This window comes from Bison bison, unplaced genomic scaffold (assembly GCF_000754665.1).
Source record: "Bison bison bison isolate TAMUID 2011002044 unplaced genomic scaffold, Bison_UMD1.0 scf7180017864324, whole genome shotgun sequence".
Taxonomy (NCBI): domain Eukaryota; kingdom Metazoa; phylum Chordata; class Mammalia; order Artiodactyla; family Bovidae; genus Bison; species Bison bison.
In genome coordinates this window covers 11,010,934-11,024,604 of record NW_011494896.1, presented here as the reverse complement: position 1 = coordinate 11,024,604, position 13,671 = coordinate 11,010,934, and the positions used below count along the sequence as shown (strand labels likewise).

Here is a 13,671-nt window from a genome sequence, read left to right as displayed (position 1 = left end):
CAAGTACTGCACCTGCTTGAAAGCAGTGTCTGAGAACTGGGGGACGAGGGCCTGATGGAACGAAACTCTGCCGAGATCTCCAGTCTGAGGAGTTGGGGCCGTGTTAGGAAATCCGGGGTTTGAAGGGACCAGGCTCTTCTCAGGGAGCAAAGTTTGAGAGGATTGGGCCCTCCTGAGTTTGCCAGGGTGGGAGGGCGAGGGGCCCTGTTAAGGACTGAGATCTTAGGGACCAATCTCTGTAGCGGAACCAAGATCGAGGGTGGACTAGGACTGCCCTGAGCGCACACCTGGTAGGAAATTTGTTGCAAGGGCAAAAGTTTGTTAGAAGACAGAGTTCTGCTTCGTTGGGAGAAGTAGTGAGCACTCTCCCACAAAGAATCTCAGAAAAACCATCAGTAATGCAAAGCAGAATATGTAGCTTGGGATATAATGTGCATTATTATGGTTAAGAGTCTGGACTTGGAGTTCAGCAAGACTTGAGTCCTAAGAAAACCGCTTCACGACAATGGGAAGACTTTTTCATTTCTTTGAAAGTCTGAAGGTGGGGGGGCGGTGATGATAGTACCTACATCATAAGATTTTACTGTATAATTCACAATAAATTGATTAGCACAATGCCCTGGCACATTGTGAGTAAAAGTTGCTCAGTCGTGTCCGACTCTTTGCGACCCCATGGACTATACAGTCGAGGGAATTCTCAAGGCCAGAATACTGGAGTGGGTAGCCATGTCCTTCTCCAGGGGATCTTCCAACCCAGGGATCCAACCGGGGTCTCCTGCATTGCAGACAGGTTCTTTACCAACTGAACTACCAGGGAAGCCCCTGGCACATTGTAAATACTTTAAAAATTAGTTGCTACTATTGAAGAAAATCCCTAAAATTTAGATTGTATTCAATTGTTTGTAATTGATAGTTTACTACTTTGAGCCAAAAATTTCAGTGTGCATTTAAAATTTATATAGTATCTACTTAATAAAATAATTTCAAAATATAATATAAATCACAGGACAATTTATAATTAAAAGAAAATAAATATATGGCATAACTCAATGGACATGAGTTTGAGCACATTCCAGGAGATAGTGAAGGACAGGGAGGCCTGGCCTGATGTAGTCATGGGGGTCACAAAGAGTCAGACATGACTGAGCAACTGAACAACAAAAGAAATATATAGGCAAATAATTATATTGGGAACAGAGAAAATGATTACCATCTTAAAAATTAAATTTTGTTCCACATTTCTAGGTAAAAAAGGGAAAAACCATAATGTTCTATGTCAGACTATTAACCAAGGAAAGAATTCTCATTTATCAAGAGAAAAATATTCTATATTGTAAGAGGAATTTATTAACTAGAATACTGATTCTTAATCCTGAATAATATATAAACCCTTTTTAAAGGAAAAAAATGTTCTTTTAAAATTTACAAATACTCTTGAGAATTCCAGTTTAAGAAGTACTGATTAAATAAAGTCTACACAACAATGTGATTGTACTTCATGCCATTGAACTATGTGCTTAAAAATGGCTAAAATGGTTAAGTTTTATGGTATATATATTTTGCCACAATAAAAAAGTTTTTAAAAAAAGAAAAGTCTCATTTTAAGAATATTTCTTGGTGATGAATTATACTAGCAAAAGAGAAGTTTTAATTTAATATGTGGTAAAATGTTATAAGCAACACCAAAATGAAACAACTAAACTAAAACAAATATTGTACAACACAGGGAATACAGCCAGTAATTTATAGTGAATTTAAATGTAGTATAACTGTTGAAAATTGTGAATCACTGTGCTGTGTACCTGAAACATTTAAAACTATACATCAACTATACCTCAATTAAAAAAAAAAAAAAACTAAAATATATTGGTAGAACTCTCAAACTCCCAAGAGATACTCTAGACTTGGGCTCCTGAACTCATCAGTTTTGCAAAGATACAAAAATCTTCATAAGATCATAACTTAATTGACTTTAAATGAAAGGCAGGTACACAATAGTAAATAAAATTGTATCTTTATGAATGAATTTTGATGGGGAAAAAACCTTCAAACCAAAAGAAAGACTTAATTATTTAATAACACTACCCCTGCCTCTTTCTATTTCTTCACTTTCAGCTTTTTCAGCACCTCACCTGCTCTCTCTAGGGATTGTAAAAATAACTTTCAAAAAAAAAAACAGCTTTATATAATTTTTTCTTTTCTCAATGCTAACACTGTTACGCAAGGTGGGGGAGGGTGCCTGATAAATAAGGTTAGAGTTTCTGCCTTTTCTAATCAAGACTGGCATTAGAACAAAGTCCTTGGGCATCAAAAGTTATGTCCACCCAAAAGATAAGAGATGTTTCATTACAAAGCAAGGTTTAGGTCAGATGTTCACTAAGTCTATTCTTAGAAAAAAACAAATAATAAATACCCATAATACTACATCTCTTCTTTCCTTGGGCCAAAATAATTTGTGGGTTACTGGAAAAAAAAAAAAAAAACCTTAGTTTTTCATTCAGAATTAATGACTAGTTTATTCAAAATACCAAAAAGAAACAACAAATGCTCTTTAGAAAAATGGGTAAGTAAATTGTGATATAGTCTTTCAACAGACTGCTGCATCTGAGCAGTGATACACACTGATACCTATTATAACATTCATGAATCCCAGAAACATTTTGAGTGAAAGAAGAAAGACACAAAAGAGTAGGTACTTACAATTTCATCAACATGAAGGTCTAATATGTGGGAATAACAATTAAAAGCTACTTTTGATCTTAGAAGGGGATTGATTAGAAGGGTGCAGAAGGGAAATTTCAAGGTACATTCGGTATCACGTTTGGCAAGTTTATACATTTGTGAAAATCTTTGAACTCAATAATATCTGCACTTAATTGAATATAATTATGCTTTAATTTTAAAATTTAATAACTTAGCCTTCAATTTTCTCAAATTGCATTGATAAGAATCTGCCTTGTAACAGAATAATTTACACATATTTCTGTCTCCCCAACATACTATCTTTGCATTTGTTGCACAATTTTTTTTAACAGATATTATAAGCCTGGCAAATGTTATTAAGGTGAATTGGATTTGATCATGGAGCCAGTTTGGGAATTCCCATGAACAAATTTACTTAGTGGAAGTCACTTAGTCATGTCCGACTCTTTGCAACCTTATAGACTATACATACAGTCCATGGAATTCTCCAGGCCAGAATACTGGAGTGGGTAGCCTTTCCCTTCTCCAGGGGATCTTTACTTAGGTTTGTTAAAACTCACTTTTAAAACAATACTTTTAGAAGTATGTGTTATATGTAATGAAAAAGCCAGTGTCAACAGATGTAAGAATCTTATGTTCTTCAAAATAGTTTCTTAGGAAAATATATGAAAATAAGAAGTAATATAAACAAGATTTAACCCAGCCATTTTCTGATTCTTTCTCTTAATGATAACTGACTTCTCTGTTGCATAGAATTCTATTCGTTGAAGAATCACTTTTGGAAATGTCTTACCATCTTTTTTCTTAACAGTTAGCATCTATCCTTATTTCTTAAAAGCATGGCTGAAATTGATGAATTATTTCTCAGATGAAATAATTATTTTTACCGAAAGAAAAATTATGTTGGCTTTTTTGTAGAAATATGTACTGCTAACTGCTAAGTCGCTTCAGTCGTGTCCAACTCTGTGCGACCTCATAGACGGCAGCCCATCAGGCTCCCCCGTACCTGGGATTCTCCAGGCAAGGACACTGGAGTGGGTTGCCATTTCCTTCTCCATAGAAATATGTAAGTTGGTTCTAATATTAATATGGAAGTGCAAAGAACCCAGAACATCCTAAACAGTGTTTTAAATGATCAATAGAGTTGAAAGTTTCACCCTTCCTGGTTTCAAAAAAAAGAGAAAATTTTATAATTAATTGCACATCTTCTCTCTCTAGTGTAATATTAACTGTTCATCAAGAATCATGTTTTATAAACTTATGTCTTCCTCCCATAGAACCAAAAACAGTGTGTTTATGTCCTTTGTTATATAATACATTAAAAAATGGATAAGTAGTTACTAATATTAGGTAGAAATATCACTTGTTATTGTCTTTATTTGGAGATTAAATACAATTTAAGGACAGGTATATAGGTACCAAATTACCAAGGGGTAGACATGGTTAGCACTTCCCTGGTGGCTCAGACATTAAAGCATCTGCCTACAATCTGGGAGACCTGGGTTCAATCCCCGGGTCGGGAAGATCTCCTGGAGAAGGAAATGGCAACCCACTCCAGCATTCTTGCCTGGAAAATCCCATGGACGAAGGAGCCTGATAGGCTACAGTCCATGGGGTTGCAAAGAGTCGGATACGACAGTGACTTCACACTCACACTCAGACATGGTTAATTTTATGTGTCAGCCTGGCTGGGCTATAGTAGTCAGTTAATCCAATCAAACACTAATCTAGGTGCTGCTATGAGTGAAAAGCAAAGAAGAAAAGGAAAGATATAAGCATCTGAATGCAGAGTTCCAAAGAATAGCAAGAAGAGATAAGAAAGCCTTCCTCAGTGATCAATGATCAATGCAAAGAAATAGAGGAAAACAACAGAATGGGAAAGACTAGAGATCTCTTCAGGAAAATTAGAGATACCAAGGGAACATTTCATGCAAAAATGGGCTCGATAAAGGATAGAAATGGTATGGACCTAACAGAGGCAAAAGATATTAAGAACAGGTGGCAAGAATACACAGAAGAACTGTACAAAAAAGATCTTAACGACCCAGATAATCACGATGGTGTGATCACTCACCTAGAGCCAGACATCCTGGAATGTGAAGTCAAGTGGGCCTTAGAAAGCATCACTACGAACAAAGCTAGTGGAGGTGATGGAATTCCAGTTGAGCTATTTCAAATCCTAAAAGATGATGCTGTGAAAGTGCTGCATTCAATATGCCAGCAAATTGGGAAAACTCAGCAGTGGCCACAGGACTGGAAAAGGTCAGTTTTCATTCCAATCCCAAAGAAAGGTAATGCCAAAGAATGCTCAAACTACCGCACAATTGCACTCATCACACACACTAGTAAAGTAACGCTCAAAATTCTCCAAGCCAGGCTTCAGCAATACGTGAACCGTGAACTTCGAGATGTTCAAGCTGGTTTTAGAAAAGGCAGAGGAACCAGAGATCAAATTGCCAACATCTGCTGGATCATGGAAAAAGCAAGAGAGTTCCAGAAAAACATCTATTTCTGCTTTATTGACTATGCCAAAGCCTTTGACTGTGTGGATCACAATTAACTGTGGACAGTTCTGAAAGAAATGGGAATACCAGACCACCTGACCTGCCTCTTGAGAAACCTATATGCAGGTCAGGAAGCAACAGTTAGAACTGGACATGGAACAACAGACTGGTTCCAAATAGGAAAAGGACTACGTCAAGGCTGTATATTGTATGCAGAGTACATCATGAGAAATGCTGGGCTAGAAGAAGAACAAGCTGGAATCAAGATTGCCGGGAGAAATATCAATAACCTCAGATATGCAGATGACACCACCCTTATGGCAGAAAGTGAAGAGGAACTAAAAAGCCTCTTGATGAAAGTGAGAGAGTGAAAAAGTTGGCTTAAAGCTCATCATTCAGAAAACTAAGATCATGGCATCTGGTCCCATCACTTGATGGGAAATAGATGGGGAAACAGTGGAAACAGTGTCAGACTTTATTTTGGGGGCTCCCAGATCACTGCAGATGGTGATTGCAGCCATGGAATTAAAAAACGCTTACTCCTTGGAAGGAAAGTTATGACCAACCTGGATAGCATATTCAAAAGCAGAGACATTACTTTGCCAACAAAGGCCCGTCTAGTCAAGGCTATGGTTTTTCCAGTGGTCATGTATGGATGTGAAAGTTGGACTGTGAAGAAAGCTGAGCGCCTAAGAATTGATGCTTTTGAACTGTGGTGTTGGAGAAGACTCTTGAGAGTCCCTTGGACTGAAAGGACATCCAACCAGTCCATTTTAAAGGAGATCAGTCCTGGGTGTTCTTTAGAAGGACTGATGCTAAAGCTGAAACTCCAGTACTTTGGCCACCTCATGCGAAGAGTTGACTCACTGAAAAAGACTGATGCTGGGAGGGTTTGGGGGCAGGAGGAGAAGGGGATGACAGAGGATGAGATGGCTGGATGGCATCACCAACTCAATGGACAAGAGTTTGGGTGAACTCCAGGAGTTGGTGATAGACAGGGAGGCCTGGCATGCTGCAATTCATGGGTCGCAAAGAGTTGGACACGACTGGGTGACTGAACTGAACTGAACCGATGAAGGTGTTTTGTGGCCTAGTCAACATTTACAATTAATTGACTTTTAAATAAAGAAGATGATCCTCAGTACTTTTGGAAGCCCTCATTCAATTAATTGAAAGACCTTAAAAGGAAAAGTGAGGTTTCCTTGAGGAAGAAGTAACACGTCAATACTGCAGTGACAATTTCTGCCTAAGAGTCAGCGATCTGCCAGCCTGCCCCCACTATTGTATAAGCCACTTCTGTGAAATAAATCTGTTAATATATATGGTCTACTGGTTCTGTTTCTCTGGAGAACCCCAAGTGATACAAGCCCCTTTTAGTTACTGTACTTATCAATGCTAGATGATTCTTTTTTGAAATGTCTCTTTATTGAGAAATTCTATATTCACTGAGTCATTGTCATCATAATTTTTAAAACATTATATTAGTTTTTAAGTATAGTGATTCAGTGTTTTCACAAATTATACTCCACTAACAGTTATTACAAGACAATGGCTATAATTCCCTGTGCTATAGAAAGTCTGAATTGGGATTCTTCCCCTACACCATTGTTCTTAGTTTATTTGTTTCTGTGTAGTCACTAGCCTAAACTAAATCTGGAATTCTGTCTCCCATGGAATGTGTAGCCACTGAAATCTATATTAAGGGCTTTTCTTTCTTTTTTTCTTGTTTTGTTTTCTTTTTTTTTTTTTTTCCTTTTTCTTTTTCTTTCTTTTGGTCATGCCATGAGGCTTGTGGGAACTCTGTGACCAGGGAGAACCTTGGGCCCCAGCAGTGAAAGCGCCAAGCCCTAACTCCTGGACCACCAGGGAATTCCCCTTGTTTTCATTTTTAAGTTTGGCTTCCTAGGGGTCTCCTCTGCGCCTGTATAGCATAGTGTCCAGCCAAAGATTAATCAAAGATTGTGTTCAAACATCTCAAGCCAATAGGAGTTACCCTCTCTACTGATCCGATCCGTATGTGCTGGGGAGTACATTCAGTGTTCAGGCCGTTTTCATTTCCTTCCTGGTTCTCATATTCTTCTGAGTCCTCCAGAGCCCCCTTACCTTTTCACTTTGTATGTTCTATAGGCTCCATTAGCCCAGACATTTCCATGATTTAGGCCTATTCCTGTCTTTGATGCATATGCTCACAGCCTTTGTTCCACTCTGGATACTAGAAAGCTTATCCAGCACCCTTGGCTGTATCACCTCTGGGAATTCCTTTTCAATCCTGGCCTACTCTGACAATCCAATTGTTTGCTCCAAATAGGCTTACAATAATGAAGAAGCAGAGCCACCTGCCATCCATGTTTATTTGCCATTGAGATCACCAGATTAACAGATTATGCTCTAAATCAAGTAAGCCTCTTCTGCCTTAGCAACAAGACTTGGTTTTCATGCCCTGCCCCAGTCAAGTTGAACCTCTGTGCCAACAGAACCGATGTAGGGGTATGGGTGTAATCCCAGGCAAGAACAACAAAATATCTTACTGTTCTTATCTGAAATTCACTAGTTTTCACAAATAGGCATTTCTTCAGTTTGAAGTATGTCTATATTTCTGGAGTGCCAAATCATTATTTTGATAGTTTTGTCCAGCTCTATCCTTGCTTTGGGGGAAAGGATTTGTCAACCTCCTCATTACATCATGCTGAAGTAAATCTCTACCTTTATTTAATTACTTTTTAATTTTTTGGCTGCACAGTATGGTATGTGGGATCTTAGTTCCCTGACCAAGGATCAAACCCATGCCCCCTGAATTGGGAGTGTGGAGTCTTAACCACTGGACCACCAGGGAAGTCCATTCACCTTTAATTTTATCTTTCAAAAAATATCCTGAGAATTCTCTCCAGAGTCTGAGAAGTAATTGTAGTATCTAGTTTCCATGGTTGGATGAGTCAGGATCCCAAGAATAACATTTCACTTTTTAGGCCTTTACAGAAGACGTGACAACTACATAAATGACAAAGATGCTTCTTAACTCATAGAGGACTGGGGCTTACTGTATTTTGTATATAGCATGTTTTAAAATAGATTCTATTTATAGTTTAGCTCCAGTATTTTGGAGCTGTTTCAAACTTACTTTAAAACTGATTAATTATATTTTTCCTTTAATTTCAGAGTTCAGTTAAGTTCCTTATGTCATCCCCTGAAATTGCTTCGCTCTCATGGGGGCAAATGAAAGTACAAGGCTCTACAAAAATCTATAAGGATTGCAAAGTGTGGCCAGGGGGAAGTCGGGATTGGGATTGGAGAGAAACAGGAACTGAGGTAAGCTATTAGTGTCTGGTTGAAACTGTGTAAGGCTGGCCAAGTAATTTCCAAACTCCTAAGCCTTAATGACCAAGTTCCAAGTGAAAAGTAACTATTTCTTTCATTCTCTCCTTCTTTCTTTCTCTCTCGATATAATACACATACCACTAAACTCACCATTAAACTTTTAAAATATGAAATACAATTGACTTTTTGTCATAACCTTGCACCGTAACTACCATTACTAATTCTAGGACATATTTATCATCCCAAAGGAAAGCTTATAACCATTAGCAGTCATTCTTTCTTCCCTCTCTCCAGCTCCTGGCAACTATTACTTTCTGTTTCTATAGATGTGCCTATTCTAGACATTTCAAATAAACAAATTCATTCAATTCTCTTAAGTACAACCTAGGACTGGAAATTCTAGGTCATATGGTAACTCTGTGATTCACCTTTTGAGGAACTGCCAGACTGCTTTCCAAATTAACTGTACCATTTTACACTATAGATGTTAGGAATGTATGATGGTTTCAATTTTTCTAAGTGCCTCCTCACCAACACTTACTCTTATTTGCTTGGCTTTGCTTTTATTATATCATCCTGCTGCTAAGTTGCTTCAGTCGTGTCCGACTCTGTGCGACCCCACAGACGGCAGCCCACCAGGCTCTGCCGTCCCTGGGATACTCCAGGCAAGAACATTGGAGTGGGTTGCCATTTCCTTCTCCAATGCATGAAAGTGAAAAGTGAAAGTGAAATTGCTCAGTTGTGTCCAACTTTCAGCGACCCCATGGACTGCAGCCTACCAGGCTCCTCCATCCATGGGATTTTCCAGGCAAGAGTACTGGAGTGGGGTGCCATTGCCTTCTCCGATTGTATCATCCTAGTTAATGTGAAATGTTATCTCATTGTGATTTGAAGTTGCATTTCCATTATACTTCCTCCAGTATTCTCAGTGTACCATGCTCAAAATAGAGTCTCCATTCTGTGAGTGGAGGTTGGTTAAAAGAAGGGAACCCTCAACTCACCCTCCACACTCACATGGGACTTGGCTTAAGCAATAGATAGTTGCAGGCAGTATCATAAGCACTGATATCCTGATTCTTCCAGGAAGAAGGTCTTATAGCTGGTAGCAGAGACAAGGAATAGCCCTTGGCTGCAGCAGACTGAAGTGAGTTTCCACCTCAATGGACTAGGAGGAGGGAGGCAGGTAGCAGTCTTTCTTAAAGTATCAGATTCTCACCTTTCCTACCAAATATTTCTATTTTTTTCTTAAATACTTATTTCTTAATTTGCTCTTTACTCTTTGGGCCTTCCCAAAGTCTTTTTTAAAAAAATATTTATATATTTATTTGGCTGTGCAGGATCTTGGTTGTAGGAACTATTAGTTGCAGCATGTGGGATCTAGTTCCCTGACCAGGTATTGAACCCAGGGCTTCCTGCATTGGGGCAAAGTCTTAGCCACCAGACCACCAGGGAAGCCCCTTTCCATAGTGTTTGAATGATTGGGGTTAAAACAAATTCTTTTTAGGTTATGTTTTTTGGTTTGTTTGTTTTAATAATTTTAAGTGTGGGTAGTGGAGCTCCTCGTGCTCTAATGATGGAAGTTGATCCTTCTATTTTGAAGGATGGTTTTGCTGGATATACAATTTGTGGTTGAAACTGTTTTTCTTGCAATACTTTGAAAACATCATTCCACTTTTTTTGATGTTACTGGTTACTAATGAGAAATTAAATGTTATTAAGGTTTCCTTGGACTCAACAAGTCACTTCTCTCTTGTTGCTTTCAAAATTCTCTTTAGCTTTTGACAGCTTGACTATGATACATCTATCAGTACATGCGGATCTCTTTGAGTTTATTTTGCTTGGAATGTATGGAACTTCATAAATGTGTAGATTGTTGTTCATCATTAAATTTGGGAAATTTTCACCAGTTACTTCTTCAAATATTCCTTCTGCCCCTTCTATCTCTCATCCTCTGTGAAAACTGTTGGGGGTATGTTGTGGGGGCTTTTTGTGTGTTTTTGGTAGAGGTTTTTGGTGTCCTACAGGTTTCTGAGGCTCTCTTCATTATTTTCATTCATTTTTCTGTCCCTTTTTGCAGATTGGATCATCTCAATTTACGTATCTTTCAGTTTTGCTGATTCTTGCCTACAGTTATACCCCTTTAGTGTAATTTTCATTTCAATATTGTACTTTTCAGCTCCAGAATTTGCTTTAAAAAATAATTTCTATCTCTTTATTGTTTTTCTCCAGTTAGATACATTCTTACACTATCCTTTAATTCTCTAGATATGGTTTCCTGGTACAATGACAGAAGTTTCCTTATATGCTTGAAACCAATAAGTGTTTTACTTTGGTTTAAGGGACTCTGTATGAAATTTGGGGTATGCAGTCAACATTTAGCCAGACACTTTAAAACTCTGCTTGATCCTTGCTTATGAAGACTCTCAAAGTTACCTAGAATTGTGACCTTACGGCCTTCTCAGGTGATTTCTGGGCATATGTACAACCCTGGACATGTGTATGGCCTTTTCAATACCAAGGTTCATATCTGAGCTTTTCAAAGCCTCCTATAAACATCTCATTTTTTATTCTTTTCATGTTAGTTTTTTAGAACCTCTCACTTGCCATGTTGTCTACTACCTCAGGCAGCTGCACTGTTAAACAATTGTCTCTGACTGTTTTTGACAGCCTTCTCCAGGAGAAAAGATGGTTTGCACTGGTGAGCTCCAACTTAGATCAAATAAAGTCTATGAGTGAGGTCTTCCATGGAACCACCACACAGGTTAAATAATGACAGTTCTCTGGGGATGGGCATTTGAAGGAGCTTTAATCCATTATTCTATCTTGGGTGATTGCAAAGCTGATGGTTTTCACTGTGATTCCAGGTTGTTGGTTTTCAAGGTGATCACAGAAGTGATAATGGGATAGTGGGATGTGTTAAAGACCCCATTATTCTGTTACTGTTAATTTCTCCTTTTATGTCTGTTAACATTTGCCTTATATATTGAGGTGTTCCTATTTTGAGTAATACCTATGTTTTTAAATTTGTTGTTTCTTTTTCTTGAATTGACCCTTTGATTATGTCCTTCTAACAGTATTTATTTACTTTTATAATTTTTATTATTTTTTGGCTGCACCACGTGGCATGCAGGATTTGTGTTCCCCAATCAGAGATCAAATCTTTGCCCCCTTAGTGGAAACTCAGAGTCTTAACCACTAGAGCACCAGGGAAATCCCAGCAGGTTTTAAAGTCTACTTTATATGATATAAGTATTGCTTCTCTGGCTTTCTTTTTATTTCCATTTGTATGGAATACCTTTTATCATTCCTTCATTTTCAATCTGTAGGTGTCTCTAGATCTGAAATGAGTCTCTTGTAGGCAGCATATATATGGGTCTTATTTTTATTTATTGTATTGTATTTATTTTATTTACTTGTATTTATTCAGCCAGTCTGTGTCTTTTGATTGGAGCATGTAGTTCATTTACATTTACGGTCATTATTGATGTATGTTCCTAATACCATTTTGTTAATTGTTTTGGATTTGTTTGTGAGGTCTTTTTTCCCCTTTCTTCTTTTGCTCTTTTCTCTTGTGATTTGATGACTGTCTTTAGTGTTATGTTTGGATTCCTTTCTTTTTTGTGTGTATATCAGAGATTTTTGTTTACTGTGAGGCTTTTATATATTTATATACATACTAGACCATTCAGGTATGACCTAAGTCAAATCCCTTATGATTATACAGTGGAAGTGAGAAATAGATTTAAGGGACTAGATCTGATAGATAGAGTGCCTGATGAACTATGGGCAGAGGTTCGTGACATTGTACAGAAGACAGGGATCAAGACCATCCCCATGGAAAAGAAACTCAAAAAAAACAAAATGGCTGTGTGAGGAGGCTTTACAAATAGCTGTGAAAAGAAGAGAAGCGAAAAGCAAAGGAGAAAAGGAAAGATATAAGCATCTGAATGCAGAGTTCCAAAGAATAGCAAGGAGAGATAAGAAAGCCTTCCTCAGCGATCAATGCAGAGAAATAGAGGAAGACAACAGAATGGGAAAGACTAGAGATCTCTTCAAGAAAATTAGAGATGCCAAGGGAACATTTCATGCAAAGATGGGCTCGATAAAGGATAGAAATGGTATGGACCTAACAGAGGCAGAAGATATTAAGAACAGGTGGCAAGAATACACAGAAGAACTGTACAAAAAAGATCTTAACGACCCAGATAATCACGATGGTGTGATCACTCACCTAGAGCCAGACATCCTGGAATGTGAAGTCAAGTGGGCCTTAGAAAGCATCACTACGAACAAAGCTAGTGGAGGTGATGGAATTCCAGTTGAGCTATTCCAAATCCTGAAAGATGATGCTGTGAAAGTGCTGCATTCAATATGCCAGCAAATTTGGAAAACTCAGCAGTGGCCACAGGACTGGAAAAGGTCAGTTTTCATTCCAATCCCAAAGAAAGGTAATGCCAAAGAATGCTCAAACTACTGCACAATTGCACTCATCGCACACGCTAGTAAAGTAAGGCTCAAAATTCTCCAAACCAGGCTTCAGCAATACGTGAACCATGAATTTCCAGATGTTCAAGCTGGTTTTAGAAAAGGCAGAGGAACCAGAGATCAAATTGCCAACATCTGCTGGATCATGGAAAAAGCAAGAGAGTTCCAGAAAAACATCTATTTCTGCTTTATTGACTATGCCAAAGCCTTTGACTGTGTGGATCACAATAAATTGTGTAAAGTTCTGAAAGAGGTGGGAATACCAGACCACCTGACCTGCCTCTTGAGAAACCGATATGCAGGTCAGGAAGCAACAGTTAGAACTGGACATGGAACAACAGATTGGTTACAAATAGGAAAAGGAGTACGTCAAAGCTGTGTATTGTCACCCTGCTTATTTAACTTCTATGCAGAGTACATCATGAGAAACGCTGGGCTGGAAGAAGCACAAGCTGGAATCAGGATTGCCGGGAGAAATATCAATAACCTCAGATATGCAGATGACACCACCCTTATGGTAGAAAGTGAAGAGGAACTCAAAAGCCTCTTGATGAAAGTGAAAGAGGAGAGTGAAAAAGTTGGCTTAAAACTCAACATTCAGGAAACTAAGATCATGGCATCTTGTCCCATCACTTCATGGCAAATAGATGGGGAAACAGTGTCA

The 13,671-nt window shown here is 38.2% G+C and overlaps 1 protein-coding gene across 3 annotated transcripts in view; it reads left to right on the top strand.

Moving 5' to 3' along the window:
• Positions 1-13,671, top strand: part of AAMDC (adipogenesis associated, Mth938 domain containing) — a 38,405-nt gene that overhangs the window by 478 nt on the left and 24,256 nt on the right. For 2 of the 3 annotated variants that reach the window (XM_010853236.1, XM_010853235.1), the window contains exon 2: positions 8,364-8,513. In XM_010853236.1, coding sequence (XP_010851538.1) covers positions 8,382-8,513 — 132 coding nt within the window. In that variant the 5' untranslated portion in view covers positions 8,364-8,381. Of the gene's footprint in view, positions 1-7,515; positions 7,605-8,363; positions 8,514-13,671 lie in introns of those variants that run through there. The other variant, XM_010853237.1, reaches the window with a different exon arrangement.